Genomic DNA, 23,654 nt, shown 5'->3' on the forward strand with positions numbered 1-23,654 from the left:
GGCTTGCAAAATAAAGGATGTCGGCTTTTCTCTGTTTGTCATCCTTGCCTGTGTGAAGAGGCAGCTTAAAGTGATTTATTCTTCCTTCTCTGCAAGCTTATGATATTATCCTCTGGTAGAAACATTTTAAAAATGATATATATATATATAAAATACATACATACACCTATATGTACATAAAAGTGTTATAGCGTGTCTTCTTGTTAAGAATCTCTCTCTCTCTCTCTCTCTCTCTCTCTGTCTTTTTTGGTCCTGTGTATATCTCAGTTTTCTATGATTTGCTAACTTATCAGAAGATAAGCTACTGAAAGTTGGGCCTAATTCAACTCTTACTGAAAAAGCAGCCACTGAACATTTAGACTTGCTTCACGTTAGATTCTGTGGGAAGACGTGATGCACCCTCTGAAGAGAAGACATAAACAGAAGAGATTTCTAAGCTGAGAGCAGACTATCCGACAGCTCCATCATGTCAGCAAATATCCCATTTCATTCCCGAATTTGAAGAGGCGAGAGAATCCATTCCACAATGTTAAGACTGCATTCAGATGATGACGACCACGAGCAGTCCCAGAAAACTGAGTTGTTATTTGATCTTTAAATGAACACAAATTCCAAGAGCCTTTTCCTCTATTTAAAAGTATCTATTATATGATTTAATCTCCATCAAAATATAATCCAGAGTCTTATTGTAATTCAAATTGTTATCTAAACACCGTGAGTCATCATGCATGGGGCATGAGTGACAAAAGGAGAATTGCATAATGGCAATAATGCAGACAGTTTTGGAATTGCTCTAGCTTAGTCGTTATATGTTAGTTTAGGTCAATGAATTTGGCCCTTCCGGGCATAATCCCACATGCCATCTACTGCAGTTGTGAACTTCTTATGCCCGTGTCAGTCGTGCCATTTTGGTGGCGGATTATCTGCTAATGAATAGGAATAGGGTGATTAAGGTCCAGCCTTAGTAGAGGGTGGGAATCTAGCACATTCTTTGTTTAACGGTTAGCTGGTTACTGTTACCTGTAATGGATGTAAGAAATGATCTACAGCTGAGAGGACAAAAAACCTGGGGTGTCCTGGGGAAAAGCCTGGCTGATTGAGATTAGTAGAGGCCAATGCCTACTGGAAGCATCCTGCCAGAGGCCCCAGGCCACATGTGCATAAATAAGATACAGTCCAGGGGTGGAGAACAGATTATTGTATTTGGGTATCATTAAAAAGGTGAGGGGTTATCTGCTCATTTATGTAACTTCCATGAAACAACCTTTCCTTGCATGGGTCTGGTAGAAGGGTGGGGGAAGGTACTGTTAAGATAACCTGTAGGTCATTGTTTACAGGACTCCCTGGAATGTCATCCTGCTCTGTATAAAATGAGTCCTCTGAGAAGCAGGGGTGAGCTAGCTACCTTGACCATCACTGGTCAGTACTAGGAGTGCATCCTCCGGAAGCAACATCTGGCTCACCGCTGCATGACCTTTGGCTTTTGAACTGAACCAAGCACCTACCACCATGTGAGACATTTGGGACATTGTAGCAAAGCAAAAAACCCAGAAATGTGTGAGAATATGCCCAAAGGAGGAGTAGAGGGGGAATGGAGCCAGGTCAAATCATAGAAAAGGTAGATATTTGGGCCATCATCAATCCCCAATTCCTTGGGCTCGTCTGGTATTAATGCTTCCAAAAGAGAGTATTACCATAGTATATTGGAAGCTTGTCCATGTCCACATGAGATAAGGAAACATTTTGGGAGAAGGAAAACATAAAAAATGCATATACATTCTTTGTTCTAGCATTCATAAAGATTAAGTTGGTACAATCAAATTTTTAGCATTTAAAAAATAGCGCATATTCTATTTTAAAAGGCTAGTGAGTGAGATGCCAAAGGAAAAAGTTTATCTGCGAAGGCCGGTGCAGGGCATTTATTTGATCTGTTTTGGTGTCCTCAGCGTACACCAGTCAAATAGTCATGATCTCATCTTGATGAAGTCCTAATGAAAACCTTCCTGCTCTCCTTGGCCCACCCACCCACCGTCCCCCATCCACACCCCTTTTCCCCCTCTCCTCTCTACATGCAGCCATGTGATTTGTGCATAATTCCAGCAAAGTGTGCTTTTGTGAAACCGGTGGGATTAGAACAACAATATTCTAAAACGATCATCAGAGGCATTGAGGTCTTGGCACAGAGAAGATGAGCTGGCATGCTGGTATCTTAGGTTGTGGTTGCCTGCAGTTTAAAATTCAACAACTGATTGATCCTACACAGATGTTTGTATAAAAAATCTGTAAAGGAGATTGTATTAAAAAAACACCACTCATTCATCAACTCATCAAGGACTTAATGAATGCCTACTCTAGTGAGTTCCGATGTTGATCCACCAGCCCCTGCACTGCAGAGAACCCAGCCTTTCTTGACTTGACTCTGTCCAACAGGGTTGCTTTGAGTTGAAATCGACTTCGATGGCAGGGAATTTGGATTTTGTCTGTCTTTAACTATTAAAGATAGGGGTTCAGTTATGGTGGCCTAGTGGCTAATAGCACTCAGCTTCTAAACAAACAGCTGATGGTTACAACTCCTCAGCCTGCTCACAGGAGAAAACCATTTTACTTCTATCAGGATTTAAAACACGGAGGGCAGCGGCACTCTCCCCTATAGGCCAGAATGTATTCCAGTTCAGTGCTTTCACTTTGCTGTGAGTTGGAGGCGAGATTCCCGGCAAGAGTGTGAGAGTTTAGATTGACTTTTTTCTTGCAGGAGGGTTTCCCAGACCAGTGTACAGTTCTACTGGCTTCTCCCAGGGCCCTGGAGTTATGCTATTGTGTCACAGAGCCCCCTAGTGGTAGGAAAACTCATTTCACAATAAATGCAAAAGGAAGTTTAAATTACTATGAAGCAGAAACAGTTGAATTGGTGTATGCTTTGTGATGTCTATTTTGAACATAAAGGAAATGAAATGCTATTTTTAACAAAAAATTAATTACTAAAAAAGTTATATGCCTTTTTACCTCAGAATGAGCCTTTTCTTCAGCCTGTAAAAGAGAGAAGAAAATACACTTTAGAACAAATTAATGACAATTTATTTTGCAAGAATAAATGATTTTGTATATTTAACCTAAGGTTCTAGTAAAACATACAGAATCATCATATTAAAATAGTATATGTTCTAGGATCTTAAGTGAATAAACCATGATGTTTTTAAAATATGGGTTGATTCTTAAGTATCTAATATTCCATAAATACAAAAGATAGAATTAACAATACTTCGCCCACAGTGTCACCACGGCTCCTTATTATTCTAAGATACACACAATAAGCAACAAAAAGAAAATTTTTTCTCTTAATTAGCCTTAAAAAAAGTTTAAATAAGGATGAATGAAAGAAAAATGGAATAATGGGCTTCTTTTTTGCATATTTTATTTTTCACACAGGTGGTAAGAAACAAGCTGTCACGGGCTTATGAAGTTAATTTTACAAAGTAATTTGGAGATCATAAAAAATACCAAATATATCTAGGAACAACAAAAGACTGGCCTAACTGAAAACTACAGATAATTCAAATATACAAGTTTCATCTTTTAGCCACCCTAATGACTGCCACCATATTTTGCTGCAAATAAAGGGAATTAATGTATTTTTTGCCAGCCTTGCAGTCCTGACATGCCCATTTCCTAGATGTGCACACACATTATTTATAAGGGTGTGTTGTATGCAAAAAATACAGTGAGTCAACACACCCATTTCCCTTGTGCATATGTTCGGTATTTACATGGATTTGTTATATGCAAATATGTGCTAACTGATGAAAAGGTACCTGAGCTGCTTTTTATTTACTTTTTTCTCTAGAAAACACAAAATAAAGCAAAGTAATATAATGATAAAAATATACTTTATGGTAAGTATCTATTTTAACATGAATCATGTTTAGCCTATATCTTTCACACCCTTAAATAAATACTGCATAGTCATTAAATGGAGGGGTCAGTATGTGGAATCCCACTAGCCTTTATTAAACGTTTAAAGACTATTTACTGCAGATCTCAACTCTATTTTTAAAAATACTTTGAACATGCCAATGTCCACATAATATTTTCTTCTCGAGTCAAAGGTACGGAATGGATTTTAAAATTTAATGGAAGAAGAAAGTTACAACTATTTAAAATCTTTTTTTGGAGACTATTTTCACAAAAGCAAGGCCTCTGCTTGATTCTTGAACCCTCCCATCACTGATATTGTCGTTGTTAGGTGCCATCAACTTGACTCCCACAATGATGAACCTGACGCAGACAGAATGAGACATTGCTGGTTCCTGCTCTGTCCTTACAATTGTTCCTCTGCCTGAGCACGCTGCTGAGGCCACTGTACTGTGTCAATCTGTCCAGTTGCGAGCCTTCCTCTTTTTCACGGCCCCTCTACTTTACCAAGTGTCGTAGCCTTCTCCAGGGACGGGTTTCTCCTGACAACATGTCCAAAGTATGTAAGATGAAGGCTTGTCATCCTTCCTTTTAAGGAACACCCTGGCCTAACTTCTTCCCAGACAGATTGGTTTGTCCTTTTAGCAGTCTGTGGTACTTCCAATATTTCCCCCAAGCACAATTCAAAACTTCAATTCTACTTCAGTCTTCCTTATTCAGTGTCCAACTGTCACATGCATATGGGCAATGGAGAATACCAAGACTTGGGGCAGGCACACTTGGTCCTCAGAGTAACATGCCTCTTTTCAATATTGTAAAGCAGATTGAGCGAATGCAATGTGTCTTTTAATCTCTTGATTGCTGCTTCCATGATCGTAAGAAACTGTTCATTAGTAAGGATGAACTAGATAATGAGTTCTTTACTTTCTTATATTATTTTACCCAAATTCTGGATACTTAAATTGGGGAGCTAGGTTTGAGCTGAATGCCTTAGGGTTAAGATTTAAGAGCCCCCCCAAAAGTATTTAATAATAATAAAAAAAACCAAAGAATTACAACAGACTCATATGCCCTTTGGGCATCTGCTAGCAGCCCTGAAAGAACTTCCTACAGTTGTCCTCACAACAATTATCCCGCATTGTAACCTATTAAGTTACTTAATACACCCTTTAATCACAAATACCCTTTAATCACAAATACTGTCTGAGTTCTTTATTGCCTTTAGAATCTAGATAGAAAAGTAGTGGTGTTGTTTGAGACAGAACACAAAAACTGACAGGGGCAGTTCCATGTGGTCTATAGGGTCAATCTGAGTCAGAATCAATTCAGTGGCAATGAGTACAAATCAATTCAGTGGCAGTGAGTATAAATACCATCAGTCTGTTTATTTTGGAGGTCACTTACTGGCTATTTATTCATCTTTTAACTTAGTTACTAAAATATTTGTTTGTGAGCCCTTGTGGCTTATGAGTTGGACTGCTAATGTCATGCTCAGTGGCTCAAACCCACGAGCAACTTCGCAGGAACAAAGTCATGCTTCTGCACCGACCAGATGTACAGCCTTGGACACCCCCAGGACAGTTCTCCGGTCACTAGGAGCCAGAATTAATCCCATGGCAGTGTGTCTCTTTGTTTGAGCAGCTATGCATTGGTCCAAGATCCAAACATAATCCTAACTTTTGTGAAAACAAAAAATAATTTATAAGTATAAAATAGATTCAATGCAGTTTGATAAGTTTATTCAGTCAATCAAAAAATTCATTGCCAGGATAAAATTTCCAATGCAGAAGGAGAGGACAAGGCAAATAAAAAGTAAGAAGGATTCTACATATACAAATGTAGAACACCCCTCCACTAACACACGCACCTTTTAGTTTCTTACTTTTAGAGATACAGAAACTGAAGGATATTTGTCTCCTCTCCTATGAAAATAGCAAGACACAACAGTATACATCGCACCCAAAGCTGGTCTTGCTTTAGGAAGAAAGGGGCAATGTGGGAAGTGGTTTGCTTGAAGCGCCTGCCACTCTCTGAAGGAACGGATGGCAGGCGTTGGCCATCGTGGAAGAAGTCCATCCGACTGTTCCTCATATCTGGTTTTCTTAAATATTTAGAAATTTGAAGTTGTCGGTTAAAGCTATAGGCTTCACAGTGCGGGTTTAGAAACCAGATTGCGCTATTGCAGCCAGGTTAGAACCATTAATAAAAGACCATCATCCACAGCTTATAGATACTGTATACACTCGAGGGTAAGCCTACCCGAGTAACAGCCGAGGCACCCTATTTTACCACAAAACTGCATAAAAAGTGAGCTGAAAAACTCGGCTTATACATGAGTATATATGGTAATTTCAGAAGATGTGTTTCACACACATTTTAATATAGAGTCCTTGGGTTCTGTGAATGGTTAACATGTTCAACTGTTACCTGCATGGTTGGAGTTTTGAGTTCTGGACTTCAAAGGTTCATTTAAAAAGTGGACTGACTACTTGCACCCCTCCGGGGTCCAGTTCTACTCTAATGCACACGGGGTTGCTATGAGTCAGAGTCAACTAATGACAATAGTTAAAAATGGTTTGTTCTCTTTACACCAGGACTTCAAACTAGTTCACACCTGTTTAGTCACAGCCAACTCAGCGAAACTTGTAAAATGTGAGTGTATCAAGACAAAAATCAGAAGAGAAAAATTGCCAGGCTGAAGCTGGAGAGTGGAAGAGGACCACGTCTCCTTTCAGGAACATGGATGAGGAGACTGGATTATGATTCGGGCTGTGGAGAGGAACACACATTTAAAGCGGGCGAAGTCGGCTGTTGTCTTTAAGCCTGCATGGGGACACTGTTTCTGATGCTGAGGGCTACAAGATTTGGTTGATTTGCAACAAACATGCCTGCCTAGGTTTGTAGGAGGGAGTTTGGAGTTTCTCATGCTCTGTTTATTGTGCATAACCACATTTAAAGCACTGTGTCTGTTCTCATTGTGCTTTGTCTGCCAAGACAGAACTGTCTGAATCCCTGCTTCACATCAGTATCAGTTCACGGAGTGTCATTTGCCTCAGGAGGTTTATTAAAAATCAGAATTACTTGAAATTAAAAATTCAGTTCCTCAGTCACAGCACGTGTATTTTAAATACTTGGTAGCCAGATGCGTCCAGTGGCTGTGCTATCAGTGCAGATGTAGGATCTATTTATCATCATCGGCAATTCTAGTGGACAACACTGGTGTAGGCTTGTCTGTTCAAATCCACGATCTTGTTCCGCTGGAGACATTCCTTGGGTTCATGATGTTAATTTAGCCAAATGCTCTTTCCGTCCCTTTAAAAATTGACTAACAGCTCTGGACCCTTTTGAGATCATAGTTCCATAGTCTAAGTCAGAATTCAGTTCCTCAACAGGCAGCAGCTTTGGCCTATATAGGAACCTAATTAAGTTATAGCATTGTCTATGTGTCTTTCCCAATAAATTCTCCACATCTTCATCTCCTTTTCTAAAACACTTAGCTTACTTAAAAATTAAGTGATATCTTAATTTATAGAATCGTTTGACTATTTTAACCAAATTTAATCATTCAAAGGAAAACAAGTGGGAAAATATTCTGCCAATCAAAGTCTGACTTTGCGTGAATAAAGGAGCAAATATAGTAAAGAGAGGACTGTAATATTTGATACTCATGAAAAGGAATAAAAATAGTTATTTCCCTTCATGCTGCATTGTTGAATTACTCAGTGACAACCAAGACTGTGAACTTACCAGGAAACTTTCAACAAATTTTTAAGAACAATTCACAGTATGGTAGTCTCTCTGAGAATACAGCAAACTGCTTTTTAATATACCTCACCTGTCATTAAAGACTGGTGTAAAATTTAATTTTGAATTTACACACACACACAGAGTTGAAAGTATATCAAGTGGATAAAGACTCATCCTAGCACATGATGGGAAAGGATTTGGAACACGGCTCTTTCTCAAGCTTTAAAAATCATAGTCCATCAAAAGAACTATTAAAAACTATCTTTAAACTTTTAGGCTTTACCTCTTGGCACTAGTTTAAAATATGAACTTAAAAACCAAAAATGGAGAAAAAACTATAGAATATCAATTACCAGCCAAGATTCATTGAACCAAACATGGAAATCTGGCCAATATAATGAAATTACAGCACAGCATAGTCCAAGGTGTAAACGACTCTAAATAAGAGCACAATTGATTTTTTGAAAGTCAGTTTCAGCCTATTCATCGATACACCATTTGCGTTATAAGGAAAGAATATATATGAAGAAGTAAGCCACAAAAGGGTTGGTTGAGTGCTCCCCTTTCAGCGGGTGGGCAGTAGCACAGAGCACACCATTATCTCACTGCAAAACCTCTATGCAAGTATCAATTATTTAATCTGTCTTTTGCAAAGGCTCAATACTAAAAAGCTTTTCCTTAAAAGCCAATACTTACTGTAGAGTACAGAGAAGATGTGCTGGAAACAAGTGAGAGTGAAGAGCCATGAACTGTAGAGAGGAAAAAGAACAAAAGATGAAGCAATAAATCCTTGTCACATGCCCCGGGCCTTCACTGCATGTCCCCAGAACTAGTGGCTATGGACGCAAAATGACAACAAGCACTGCACATCTGAGCATGTTTTGCATGTACTGAATAATACGGTGTGCTCAAATACAGAAGCAAACTCAAGAAGTCAAGGAGATTCAAACTGAAGTTTCTATGAAAAATATTTTGCATCTTATTTTTCATTTTAAGTAACAAAGACCTTTTTTGGTTTTGGCTCCCCCACCCCACACCCCACCCTATATATTCTCAGAGAAACAAGGTCTTGAAATTTTTTTTACCAGTTTATAGACACATAATTCATATAACACACAATCAGTGGTCTAAATATAGTGAAAAGTTGTACAACCATTGCCATGATCAATTTTAGAACTGTTTCTTCGTTCTGGTCTGCAATATTAGCACCTCATTTCCTCCCAACCTCCCCTCCATAACCCTAAGAAAAAAACTATTAATCCAGTTACCTTATTACTAATTTAACTATCTTAGATTTTATATGAAGAAAATTATACCAAAAACATAGAAAACCCTCAATCCAAAAGAAAGCAGAAAGCAACAAACCCTATAACAAATTTAAAATGGGTCAAAAGGGAGATCAAATGAGAATGTGTTAAATTTTAATCTACTACATCGGTATTAATCCACTTTCCAATGTATTCTATCGGATAGCAAAGCTCATCCATCCCTGATCAATAGAGGAGTCACTAGAGGCACTGGAGTTTGAGATTTACTGGTCATTCATCGCCTGCTGCAAACTGGGTATTCGGAATTTAAGTTCTAATATAATTCTCTCCTCTTGTCTTGGATTTTATTATTTACCATCCTTGGATCACAGGCTGGTGTGCTGCTTTCATGTGGAGGTAGCTCACATCTCACTCAGATGGCTGCTTGTTATAAGACAAGCTTTTAGGGCCCCAGGTGCTATGCTTTCTGAGAGCTGGGCACCATTGGATTTCTGCAAACATTTTGTTTTGCAGCCATACCTTCAGTTATCTCTTCACGAGGGCCCCATCAAAAGAACTAATTGTTCTTAGATTAGGTCTTCTGATTAAGTATGACTTTAAAGACATTCGTGTATTCATAGTTTAGATATGCCCCTCCTCCACTTTAGAGACAGTATCCCTTTATTGGGGAATTATAATCTCCATAGGGTATATGGGGATTCTATTAATAGTATCATTAGTCTAGCCAATGGTGTAGAATTTACAACTCTGTTGAGAAAAGTATCAATGTGTAGGACAACTTTTTTAGACTAAAATGCTTGGCTTGTTGACCAGTACAGATTAAAAATGTAAGTGATTAGACACTATTTATGCAAACCATGAGGGTAGGAGATAAGGCAAAACTTTCAATAAGGCTCATTCACTAAAACAGAACTATGCCTGCTGGACTGAATCAAGGCATCCAAAAAATGGCAGAAGATGAAAATAGCAAATATATGGTAGTCTTAAGTTGATAATTATTGGAAAGACAAGCATTTCCTTAAACTTATAATTTTCACATTATGTGCAATGAGTTTATCATGCTTTTTAAAATATAGGATTATTGGTCATTTAGTAATAAAATATATTTTATTTCAAGGTGGTGTCTCATGGAAATGAAAAACCAAAATGATATATACCTTCATTTAGCTGTGTATCAGAATACAATATTTAATTTACTACCCTGTGCTCGGTTTATCATTTTGCGTTTCCCACAGATTAAAACCCAAATATGGCTAACATTATGCTTCACAATGTTTGTTTTTAAACTCTTCATTCCATCATGTGACAGCCTACTGAAAATTCATTAATTAATCGAATATTAATATGATAGGCTCCTTCTAGGCTTGGGAGAACAAAACTCAGGAAGACACAATCCTACCAAGCTAACCCACTGCCATCAAGTTAACTCCAACTCACAGCAACCCTACCGGGCAGAGTAGAACCACTGCCTACGTTTCTCACACTTTTAATCTTCATGGCGCAGACATCTTCATCTGTCTCCTTTGGAACAACTACTGGGTTTGGACTTCTGACTTTGTGGATAGCATGTCAATATATAATCCATGACACCATCAGCGCTAGTAAGATACAATCTTAAAAGCTTGAAATGGAAAGATGATTCCCTGATAGAAGAAGATAAAACAGGGAAATGCCAGGGGAGAGTTTACAATGAGCTCTGGGAGGGCCGGGGTGCTGCACTAGAACAGTGTCAGTAGAACTGCAAAGAAAGGGATGCACTTGAGAAATATACGACGAATTTCATTCAAACAGATTGCGTTTAGAGTTGTGGGTCAAAAGTAGAGTGAAAGATGACTCCCAGATTTCTAGCTTGGACAAATTCTAACTACTATTCCTCTTCCTTCTCCTTCTCCTCCTACCATCACTACTACCACCGCCAGGACCACACACGCATACAAACATACATTGGTTCAACTTCTTAACACTGGTATAAGCTAAGTGTGCTAGCCTGGTGTACCAGAAGGAAGGTGGACAGGGAACCAGGAAATCACCTTTCCATTCTCTTTCTGTCATATATTATTGATAGGTCTTTTAGGATCGTATAGCTTATGGCTCAGTCTCTCTACCTGTTAGTGTGAACACTAGTTGTGTATAAGATGCTTTCCATCTTTCTAGTTCAAAACAATTTTTTATTCAAGACCCAACAGAAGAATTATAATGCCTGTATTTAATTAATAGTCTTCTGAAGCGCAGTGAATTACTTAATATAGCTCTTCTAATCATAGTCTTTGTAAGTTAATTGTGATAGTCATTATGCTGGGTATACAATGAGCCATCTCAGAAGCAGAAAGGGGTGAAGCAGAGAGGGAAGAGCCAGGAGTAGAGTATGTTTTTTGAACCCACAGATCCTAGCCCAGGGGTCCTCAAACTGGCCCGCGGGCCACATGCGGCCCACCAAGGACATTTATCCGGCCCGCCAGGTATTTTAGCCCCGTTTGTTTTTTTACTTCAAAATAAGCTATGTGCAGTGTGCATAGGAATTTGTTCATAGTTTCTTTTCAACTATAGTCCGGCCCTCCAGTGGGTCTGAGGGACAGTGAACTGGCCCCCGAGGAGCCCTGCCCTGGCCCATGGAAGCTCCCTGACCCAGGAGACAGCACTAACACGATAGGAATGGCAAAGGATTGGCAATAGCAGAAGCAAAAGGCAGAACATGAGAGAGAGGGGTGGAGTTTCCAGTCCACAGAACAAGCAAAGCTGAATGCTTTCAAGCAGGAAGCTAGTTTGTGATGTAGGGTACCTCCAGGCTCTTAATTGGGGAGCTAAGTTTGCTGACCCACGGAGCCAGAGCTGAGTGCTTCAGGCTAAGACTTATGGTGGAGTGGTGTGCCCTTTGGGAACTTATTAGCAGCCCTAACGGTAGCTTTGTGCAAGTAGGAGCAGAGCAGAGGCCAATGGACTACATGACTAAGACGCTGAAGAGTAGAGCGAAGCCTGCCTGTGGAAATAACGGAGAAGAGGCTGTCCTGTCTGAATAATTGTATCCTGAACATTTTTAACCCATTAAAAAACCTTTCATCTGTGAGCGGTGTGTGACCACTGTATTGAATTATTGAACCCAGCTGAAGGGGAAGTTTGGAGAGGGAGGCATGCCTGACCACAGCCTCACAGGGCTGGGGCTTGTGCTCGGCCACATAGTGCTGATGATGGTGATTTTCTTTCCTCCTTGTGAAGCCAGAGGATGGCAGATGCCACCTCCATGTCACATTCTTTTTTAGAGAATCAAAAGGCCATCTCATCCACTCAGGTGTCCAGTAATTCAGGGTGTTCAGTCTACAGACAGGGAAGGACAGAATGTCCCAGCATATAATCACAATTCAATTTGTATGTAAAGCATTTTAAGAAGCCATCTGCTTGCTTAGCAAATCATTTTTACACTGTGATAAGAAGTCTGACTGTGAGGAGAACAATGGAATCACTCCGAGCAGTAATGACATTACATTTCCAATTGGTTTTATTTTGTCTCTCTCCACTGCACTAAGGAGCAGAATCTCAGGGTACATAATTCACTATCTGTCACAGTGAATTCAGTGGTTTGGTTAATATCCCAAAGGCCACGGCAACTGTAGATGACAGATTCGTGCCAGCATGTTAGGTGTCGAATGATGATCTAAAAAACATGACTCCATTTTGAGAACTACCGAAACTTCTAGTTAGAAGGTATTTTTAACAAGAATGTAGGGAGAGGGGAAGGCAATAAATCAGTCATCCTTTACTCTCATCTCATCCTCATAATAAACCTGCAAAGTTACACATTAAGAAACAAGAGCTCATAAAGTAGAAACTTGCCGAGTTCATACCACATGTATATGAACGGCCGAGCTCAGATCCTGGTCTACTTCGAGGTTTGGGGACCCTCTTATTTAGAATAGGTTAGCTTGACTAATATCATGTCTGCTTTTATTCTGGTCAGCTTGAATTATATTATCCTTAGCCGACATGCTTGATTATATGCATCCCATACTTTTCCTTTAAATATTCTTAAGGAAAATATTCATTTTGTCACTCTGGAAAATCTGGCAATTTGTTAAGAAATGTGACATCTGAGACTATGTCATTTAGAAAAATATATACAATGAACCTCAACTATGTTCCCTGAATTTTTTCATAAAAACTTAGTATAAAGAATTAACATAGGAAGTTGCTATTTAAAAATATTACAGTTACTGGTAGTAAGTCAGCCAACTACATTGCTATTGGAGAAAGAAAGGTGACGTATAAAACAAAGAGTATGTATGAGTTTTAAACTATGACGGTCAACACAACTTCAGAGCCCTAACACCAGAGGGAGAGTCTAAGAATAAAAGCAGGCAGTATGTGACGGTTACATAGGAGGGTCTGCCTGATTCATGCGTCTCTGGTACTTTCACCGGGCGTCCCACAAAACACTGGAGCCCCTAGGAGACCCTTCTCTAAAATGACAGGTTTCTGTATCAGACAGAATTTGCCCCGATATATTCCACAGCCAAGTATTAAATCTAAACATATTTCAACACGGATCAAGAAACACAGAAGATGATGGGGGTGGGGGGCAGGGAGCGACTCCCTGTCAAGCGTCAGAGCGCCTGCAAGGGGCGGGATGCTTTCCCACTTTTCTCTAGGCGCCCATGTGCCGAGTCGGGTAACAGCTTTCATCTCAGAGTTCAAGTCCCTTCATCCTTCTTTCCTCTCACACCTACCTTCCTCCATGCTGTCTCTGAAGGAGCCTGAGTGACTGATGGCGCGAGGTCTCTCTTCCAGAGACGTGGCGCTCCCACGCAGCTGCGAGTCCTCATAGAGGTCGAAGGAGGAGTCCTGCGCGGGGATGCTGTTGGAGCGCATCATGCTGGGCCCCGGCAGGTTAAACGGAGACAGACTGGTCGGGCTCACTGAAAACCAAAGCACACCCCAGTGATTGTTCTGGGGCTTGAATGCTGGACAGAGAGCGCTGACAGAAAGTGAGAACGCGATTTCAAGGCTTATGGAAACATGCATTTCTGTGAGGTTCCTCAGGAAGGCGTGTCAAAAGTCTGCCTCGGCCATGTTCAGTAGCGGTTCCGGGAGAGTTCTGCGAGCAATTTCAGGGCAAGCAGTACATCAGTTCCTACAGCAGAACCAAACCACCAAATGGCCTCTACTTTTCACGCTAGAAACGCAACAACTTCGTGTTTGCTGCCTGTTAAAAAGGTTATCTGTGTAGACAGTGTAGGGGTCTTTTTGGATTAGAATATATGACATTAATGAGAAAAGGAGAACTCGAAAGAAAAAAACTTCATCAAAAACCCTGTTTTCAAGATAAGCCTTTGGATAATTCTGAGTACAACTCATTTTTAATTCTGAATTTCTGTTGTTCATGGTCAGGACTTGTGGTCACCTCATTGCTGTCAGAGAGACTAAGAGAAAGATTAAAATACATACAAATATCTTCCATAAATGAACTACAATGAGAAGTGGTTGGTCTAACTGTTGAGTTTCGAGTCTAAATCTAACGTAAGTGAATATAGCAACATACTGAGTTTCAAAAGTGGTATTTGTAGTCTATGTTTAAAAAAAAAAGTTCACCTGTGGTGATTTGAGGAGAATGGTAATCCACAGACCTGCAGAGTAGGCTTTTACATATCTGCACGTCATTCCTTGGCTTTGTTTCTCTACATGGGCATAATATTTTTTTTCATTTTATTAAATTGTTTTAAATGAAAAGTTATGTGAAATCTAATTTCAGCATACTTTATGAAATTACAGAGTTGAACTAAAACAACTGGTGCAGATTCAGGAAAATTGTATTTGATCGTTTAAAAAGAGAATCTCAAAAGTGTTCTATTTCTGGATTTAGATAATTTCCTTTAATTTCCAGTTTTAAAGCAGAAGATAGAGGTGTTATAAAATTTGTATAATAATTAATATGAACTGCAAACCTCAGATTTAAAACTGTTAAAACAAAGAAATAGTTTACCCTTGAATTTACAATGCTATAAATGTGAATTTATAAATATGAATTAATAAAATGTGATTTACTTAAGAGTACCAGGTTTGTTTAATATTTCAGATGAAAAATAAACAAACTAGTGATTCATAACAGAAGGAAAAGGAAGGGTTGATTTAGACTCTTCATTTGTAAGTAATAAATCTAGACAGCGAAGAAGCTATTTAGAATATAACCTTGGGAGTAAAATCGAATCACGTGAGGAAACAGTGTTCTGTGAACAGAGCTTTCAATTTGGCTTTGTAGCTCAGGGGGATGAAATATCAGTACCTCAAATATTCATTCTATGTGCTAACAGATAAATAAGAATGGATCTGAAGAAGAGTCAAGAGGAGGAAGAGGATATTTTATGATGCCAGGCACCAGCGGTATTAAGAGGAGGGCGGTTCATCACTCCAGGTGAAATGTTTTACTTTACAATTGTCCTACCGCTTTTTGGTACAGATGAGAAAGACTCATGGTACAGAAGTTGTTTGACAAACATGCTTAACTATTAGGAGGTCCATATCAAGGGCTCCAAATTCCAAGAAAATTAAGGCAGGGATGATTTATTCTGGGTTTGTTTGTTTTTCTTCCTTTGTTCCAAAGAATAATGAAGGACAATTTACCCTAAGTAATAACTTTGGGAACATCGTGGGAAAAATGAATGTCAACTAGTGAAAAGATTACAGGAGATGTGAGGAACGAGCAAACTCTTAGCAGTTTGGGGAATTTGGATGTTTTTTAAATGTTGCATGTTACCATATATACTTGAGTATAAACCGACCTGAATATTAGCTGAGGCACCTAATTTTACCCTAAAAACTTCATGAAAATGTGCTGGAAATACTCGGCTTATACATGAGTAGAGACAGTATTATATTTTGTTTCACTGATTTTATAAAAATATTTTCAAAGTACTTTTTTTAAGGATAACATGCTATGTCTTTTAATGTGTTTTAGAAATATGACTCAAATCATTGGGTATCATGGAGCAAATTAGTCTCAGGACTGTGTAAGCTAAGCAACAAAACACTGGTGTTTGATATGAATCCAGTGACTTATAAGAAACAATGTTAAATTGTTGCCCATTACTGCTGAGTGGACAGAGCAGAACTTGCCCAGATTTTTCCCAGGCTATAATCTTAACAAGAACGAATTGCCAAGTCTTTCTCCAATGGACCCAGGCGGGAAACCCTCCTTTGGGGAGACCAAACTGTTTGCCTTTCAGTTTGCGGCTGGGAGTGCTAACCATGCACCAGAGCATGCTAGATGGTAAACTCGGTACATCTGGAAGATTTAAAAGAGAAAGGATACAGCTCTGAGTATCCTGATGGGGCTTAAAGTTCAGAAGCTTAAACTATTGAAGAACTTGTACTCTCTGTGAATCTATCATGAGAGAGCCCATCTGAAGTGAAAAGAAAAAAACATCTGGCTATTTATATGTGCCATTATATAAGAGAAATCTATTTTTAAAGCACTTGATCTATTAAAAGATAATTGGCATGTTTAGACTTCTTTCATTATTTTGTCATTCTTCCCGGTGTTTTCTATTATACTTATGCAAATTATTTCATAAAATGCTGCTGTGCACAAAGTAACACAATGGCTAAGCTAGTTGATGATTTGTGTTTCAGTGTGTGAATCCAAAAGAACTCACAAAGTATGACCTTAACAAAAATTCTTGTATGCATTCTAGGAAGAAGTTTTAATTAAGAAAAATGTCACACACACAAAAAGAAAAATGTCAGAAGAAAGGGGTCTTAGAGTCATAGAACCTCATATTTTTTATTGTTCTGGAATACTTACATATTCCATTTGTCTGCAGAAAGCTTGAATTTGTTATCAAATAATTTCTTAGTAAAAAAAATAAAGCAGTGTTTTACTGCATAAAAGGACACAGAAATACCATAAAGAAAAGGATTCTTAATCTTGAGGTCAGGGGTTCTGGGATCAATTCCTGGCTCTGTCCCTCACTAGGGATGAGACTTGTCAAGTCCCATGACCCTTTAGAGCCCGAGGGCACTAGTCTATTAAAAAAGAGAGTGAATAAGATAAGTACCTTTCATTTGCACCAAAGTGCTTCCTATTTGGAAATGATTCTATAAACAGTAAATCACCACCCCAGTACTGTGGAGGCGCTGTTCTCGTCCCATGAACAACTTTAGGGACACATACCAGGGCTCCCGTGAGACAGGTACTGAAGGAAACACAATGCGATGGGATGGTTTAGAATTTTTTACCCAAGTTGGAAAAGTGGTATTTTCCTGTTGCAGAAGATGACATGGCAGAAGGGGAGACCAGAGGCGACTGGTTGCCGGTATCCTGCAGTCCTCCGGTCGAATGGGACCGCAACCATTCCTTGCCCTCTTCCTGGTTGGCCTGCCGAGATGATGGGGTGTATCTGCAAAACATCAGAGCTAAGACACGTAAGCACGTCCACAAGGGGACGGCAGTCCCAGGACAAGAAGACAATTGAGTGGGGCTTACTATTCAGACTGAACAACGGTCTCAAACAGATTGAACCCAATTATAATGGCTTAGTTCTTCCAGATGATTCAGCACCATCTGTTTGAATCTCACAGGGAAAAGAACAAAGGATTCTTGTGAAGAAAATTATGCTTCTGTGAGATAGGAATGTGAAAATTATAAGCAATCAGCAGACAGCCAAATTAACTGAGAAGGACTCAAAAGCACAGTGCTGAGAAGAATGTGAAAAGGTGAACACAGATTAAACACGGTGGACAGAGGGGGGGGGCCCGTGGCCAGGGGAGGCGGAATGATGGTCACGGAAAGGCACTGGAAATAGAACACAAAAAGGCAACTATAAAAAATGAAGAAGAAAAAAATAGATTTCTTTAGCTAAAATGTTACTTGATGCCCCTTATGGGTTTAAAAAAGGGGGAACATGTGCTCATTTTATTAGAAAATAAATTTCTGTAAAAAACACAAAACCCAAAACTCAGAAATAAAGTAATTTTCAGGTTCTTGCTCTTGCTAACCAATTGGAGAGGAAAGGGGTAAAAAGGAAAAGCTCTCTCTGGGCCAGTACTTCCTAGTTTACCGAGTAAGTAAAGATGTTCAGCGAACAGTAGCCAGCTTATCATGTTCATACAGCATTGATCTTCTGGTGATAATGTATCATCTATCCCCTCTGTTGAGAAATGGCTGGCCAAAGATTCAATGTTCATTTTCTTTTTAATCATGAAATGAATACTCATTTTGTGATTACTGTTTGCTACTAACTGAAGACTCAGTCAGACTCACCAGCACCTCTGAAAAATATGAATTATCCTAAAACTATTTGAAGGTTTTGCCAAAAGGACCTTTAAAAACTCATCTGTCTTCTGATGCTGAAAATATATTTGCTTTGATTCAAATTCGAGCATCCTTCAACCTTTCGACATTTCTGGGCACATCTGTAGAGTCCATGACGCATGTGCTGGTAGGGCAGTTACTGAATGAAGTGAGTTTTGTGTTCTAGGAAAGGTTGACGTCCGCCTCCCCCACCCAAAAGTGATATCTGGGCAAGTTCTTTAAATAGTCTAATTATTTCCAAATAGTGGTAGTATTCCCTTTTGAGTCTAGGTCTCTGCCAGTGTTTCTATCTCAGGCTATCTCCCGGATTCCTCAGGCTAGGGGGAGCCTCAGGATTAAGAAGGGTTCATCTTCAATGCCCGATGCTCCCTGGCAAACAGAGAGAGGAGTAAGGGAGCACACAGAGTTTACATAACAACAGAGAAAAGCAGTAATTGTGCTTAGAGAAATATATACCTTAATCCCTTTTTGGGGAGTGTATTTCTGTCAAGCTGCATGCTGTTAAAACAAAGAAAACCCCTAAGGACATAATGTAAACAAAACTTCCAAAGTACACAGCCAACAAAAATGGTTCTGTTTGAACTGCTTCAAACACTTCTTTGTCACACATCCTTAATTATTAACTCATCGGATAAGGCTGAGTCAAGGTGACCAGATGTTCATTTCTAACATACATGTGGGATTCGAAGTCAGTACCATTGCTTAGATGAACATTTAATGACAGGAATCTTTTTTTAATGGTGTAAATCATGTTATCATAATTCTCCTCTGGAGTCTAGTGACCTAATACTAAATGTGATTACCTGGACTTCTGCTATGATGTCACATGTAGGAGAATCAGAGAGGTTAAAAAAAAAGAGAGAGATGGGTCTCTAAGTTAGAACAATATGTTTTGCATTAGTTAGGATGATGAATTCCAATGAGCAGACAAGGTCTAAAACACCCTATAATTGTTGTATTCTCTCCCTTAAAATGCTTTTAAAAAATAAGGGAAGATTGTTTTTTTATTTAAATATATAGAAAAAAAAGAAAGTCAATGTTCTACCATCCATTACAGGAATGTTTTAATGAAATTAAGCTATGCCACCTCTTGGCATTTACATATCTGTTCATTTAAAAGCTACATTTCATCAATTTCTCTTTAAATTAATTTCCACTGATCGGAGGAAGGAATGAATGGCAGTGGAAAGAGCAAATGAGATGGCCCCTCTCAAAAGACCGAGAAGAACGTGTCTGCTAACAGGTGGGGCAGGTGGAGAAATTTTTGTTTAAACCTCTGGTAAATGGATGACTACGGAGTATAATTGATCGAGATTCACAAAATCATAGCTCTCTTTTAGCACATGATCAAACTCAAATACACAGGAAATGCATAATGGGAATGATATAACATGAATGCAAACACATTGGCTTGAATTTTAATCTCTAGAAATCAAAGCTAAAATGTTTTCTTCTACTCGTACTCCATGACTTAGCACACAACAAAAGGCATCTAACATCACTCTAAAGTCTGACATTTACTTACTGGGAAATGTCTACATATTTACAGTATGCAGCAGGAGGCCTGTTCCTCTCTAGATGATAAGTTGCTTATCAGTGCGGACAAATAACAAGAAGAGGGGAACAGGCTATATGGAATCTATATGAGGGACATCCAAATAGGAACTACTTCACTAAAACGGAAATAGTACTTTGGTGATAAGCCATTTTAAAGACTGCCCCCTTCACGTGTCCACATTTATTAAAATTAAATGTTGCAGGGTAAATTAAATTGAAATTCAGCAATTTTGCCAATGCTAACCAATTGCTTATAAATTTTCATATGATGGTGAGCAATTTAATGAAAGAAACATTTTTTAAAGCTACCATTTAAATTTAATCAATTACAGTCTGACGTAGAAATAACCACCAAATTTGGTTATGAGTTTGTAATAATGTAATCATAATGAATTTGTAATGTAGACATTTCCTAAAAAACCTCAAGTTGCAAACACATATACCTCCACGTGGCAGGCTTGGAGTAAAAAGACCAGTGAATGGGAGTGGGGATTGGAATCAGCGCTCTGCCGGGGTCAGACCCTGTTTGACTAAAGGAATGTGAGATCAGGATTGCCAGGGCTTCTGAGTTTTTATCAAGACAAGCCATAATTCTGGATTTTTACAGAACTATTCAGATTTTTAAACTGTGCCCGTGCCAAAGGGGCGGATATAAGAAACAAATGTGTAGGCTGGGGCACCATGGGCACTAGTGAGCTAGAGCAGGTACAGATGGAAAACTGGTCAAGATATGTAGGCAGCGATTTACTTCGTAAAGTGATTTTAATGAGCAGGGATCGGACCAACTACCTAAATCTTGAGGAAGAACGGCCAACTGAATGGTTTTAGAAGAATAAGATCCAAGCTGTTGCTTCTATGTCAGAGCCACCCAGGGACAGAGACGCGTACGCATCCATGGAAGCCGACGGCCACACCTTTCTCTAGGGGACTGGCGGGTTGTTTTATGTTTCACGAGGCAAGAAAAACAGGTGAGTGAAGAATGAGAAGTCTCTGATTAAAGTGCATTGCATTAGATAGTATCATAAAGCTCATGGTATATTATATAGAAAGTCTAGGTAAGGGACGGAAGAAAGGACCTAGGCGCCCAGCACTATCAGAGTAAAAGATGTTTTTAAAAGTGGGGGGTGGGGGAGGGACACTGGGATTGGCATTTTCAGCGAACCCGTATATTCCCACAAATAATACAATTTACGGATGTGTTCAGGACAATTAGGGAAGATTTGGCTGGGCCAGGAGTCAAATAGCACTAGGGAAACAGGAGCATTTGTTTTATACTTTTCAAGAGGTCAGCTCCAACGTTGCTGAGAAAACATTTTAGAGGTGAATCTAGTTACCTTGATCATGCCAGTGAGCATGTAGGTAAAAATACTTTTCCATGGTCTCCATCTCAAATTAAAAAATATATAAAAAGCGTATAACTGCTATGAAACACCTTATAAAATGATTTATTTTCAGAGACTATTTAGAATGTCCTTAGGATTATAATTTTATCTGAGAATTCATGGCTGACAATAGATTTTCCCCTTTTCTACTAGAGTTCCAGCAATTCATTTTCCCCCCATAGAAATGCTAATACAAATTTAACATACATCTCAGAGCATAACAGTAGAATCCTTTTCAATTTGGTCTTTACGAATGCTTAAATTATTATATGGAGCTTGGGTTTTTCTGTGGCTAAAGCCTTATCATTAAAATGTCTTCAGAAGACTTCATTCAATACGCAAAACGCATACTTTGAATTTTATTCAAATTGCCTACTGGAAATGCATGGTGCGTTCAAGTAAAGAAACTAGTATCTAATCATCCTACATATTTCATCATCTTTAAATCTGATATTAAAAATAAGTAAAAGGCCCAGTCTCATCAATCTATAACCATTTGCATGGTGGCAAGCCCCTTAAAATCAGGACGTTTAAAGAGGGAGGGTTAGCCACGGGGAGGGGGAGGAGAAGACTTCATCAATGCCTCCAGGAAATCTCACCTTTCGGAGAGAGTAGATCTCACACTACCCGTTCTCATGAGCAGGCTCTGAACCTCGTGAGTGCCTGTGGTCAGTCCAGACAGGGAGCCATGATGGCTGAGGGGGAGGTCAATGGACTCAGAGCTCGTATGGAGGCTAGTCATGGACTGGTAACTTGGAGTGTCCTTGCTGCCAGCAGAGGAACTGCTCAGATTGGCAGCCCACACGAGGCCACCTGATGTGAAAGAGTGGACCGATGCTGGGCTGGAAGCCAACGAGTGGCTTAAGCTTATAACATCTGCAGTTAAGTCTGAGGGTTTATTGAAGAGAGGGCTGCTGCCGCCACTTAGTCCACCAGCACTGCCCATGCTGCCCGTACCAGACGATGGCGATTCCAGGCTGCCTTGCCGCGCTAATGTGGTACTAGGACTGGGCAGTACTGAGGATTTCACACCCTCAGTATTAGGTGCAGAGGCAGATTTGCCACCTGCCTTGGCACCAAACAACCTAAAAGAAAAACAAATAACAACTTCAGTTGTTCCAAGAATCTAATATCCACATTTAATATTTAGGGTTACAGGACACAGAGCCAAGTGTGCTTTGGTGTACTGAACTACCAAGCACTTCCTGCCTCTATGTTAACAGATTTCATATTAACCTCAATTTGGGTAAATCAGTATGGGGCTACTTTCTGGGAGGTAGGGGAGAAGGCAAGCAAGCAAGTCAAACATGAAAATTCCTGACTCTCACACTGTCACGTGCTCATGAGACGCCTTTTTTGCAAATTTAATAGCTTGACCATACTTGACATTACCTATTTACAGAGCCATTATAATGAAACAACTTCTACGCATTCGATATATAACACTAATAAAGATTTTTTGGTTTTGTTTCATTTTTCTTTTATGCTTTATAGTTTATTCAAAATCTGAAAGGGATATATAACATGATTAATGTTCCCTAACTGGTGGTCAGAGAGCAGGTGATTAGGCAGAATATGGGAGACCATTGGCAACATGTCTGTTGGTCTGTCATCTTCCCCAGAAAAAGCCAAAGGGTTTATTTAGGTTAGTTGCCAGTGGTATGTGAATACATGTTTATACAACATAGTTGGTGCTAGATTATATACTGGAGTTTTACTCAGAAAACATTTTAGTTTTGTAAGTGAAGAAAATGATTTAATTGAACTTATGTAAAATATGGAAGTAAAGTGATATGAAGGAATGGCATAATGATGTCTATTTCAGTTGTAATGAAATCCATATTTCCTTTTAGTGAAATAGTTCATGACGAATATGAGAAATTGTTTCATAGGTAATGGGCCACAAGAGGGCACTATACACTTATAAAGTTAAGCCACATAACTACTCATTCCAAAACAGAATTTATTTTTTCCAACGAGCATCCATATTTCAAAAATCCCACTATTCCGGATTAATATTTCTACTGATGAATATAACCTCTAAGTTGTTCAAACAATCTTGTATCTAAGCTTGTGTGAAATGTAAATGTTTCAAAGCCAGTCTGTGGAGACCTCAACATTTTCATGGAAAAAATGAATGAAAAGATAATGGAGTTTTCCCATGAACCCTTTGAAGCTCCTCCACATATTTCCAGGATATCAAAATTCTTGGTTTACTTAGTAGAATAAGAACCGGCATTACCATTATAACATTGTTAACATATAATGGGATAATAGACCATCATGTATTGTGTTCCAGATGAGAAAATAGAACCAGAGAGGTTTAACTAATTTTTTCAAATCTTTAACTGTATCTCTGTTCCTGGCACTTACACTTTTACAGTGATTTCTACACCAAAGCCCCAAAGATCGTCTGGGTCTAGAAACCGAGTTGTGTTGCTTACCTGAGGCACGGCACAGCAAGCTGACATAGAGTTTGCTCATCCATTATAC

At 39.1% G+C, this 23,654-nt stretch overlaps 1 protein-coding gene across 10 annotated transcripts in view; it reads right to left on the bottom strand.

Annotated features, from left to right (window-relative positions):
* The window catches only part of NAV3 (neuron navigator 3), a 924,907-nt gene that overhangs the window by 67,577 nt on the left and 833,676 nt on the right, over positions 1-23,654 (bottom strand). For 6 of the 10 annotated variants that reach the window (XM_075551244.1, XM_075551243.1, XM_075551239.1 and 3 more), the window contains 6 exons: positions 21,761-22,246; positions 18,679-18,720; positions 17,148-17,308; positions 13,643-13,831; positions 8,353-8,405; positions 3,004-3,027 (listed from right to left, as the gene is read on the bottom strand). In XM_075551244.1, the coding sequence (XP_075407359.1) occupies positions 3,004-3,027; positions 8,353-8,405; positions 13,643-13,831; positions 17,148-17,308; positions 18,679-18,720; positions 21,761-22,246 (955 nt within the window). The remainder of the gene's footprint in view (positions 1-3,003; positions 3,028-8,352; positions 8,406-13,642; positions 13,832-17,147; positions 17,309-18,678; positions 18,721-21,760; positions 22,247-23,654) is intronic. The other 4 variants (XM_075551242.1, XM_075551241.1, XM_075551246.1 and 1 more) reach the window with 3 other exon arrangements.

Source organism: Tenrec ecaudatus, chromosome 6, assembly GCF_050624435.1.
Source record: "Tenrec ecaudatus isolate mTenEca1 chromosome 6, mTenEca1.hap1, whole genome shotgun sequence".
Classification (NCBI taxonomy): domain Eukaryota; kingdom Metazoa; phylum Chordata; class Mammalia; order Afrosoricida; family Tenrecidae; genus Tenrec; species Tenrec ecaudatus.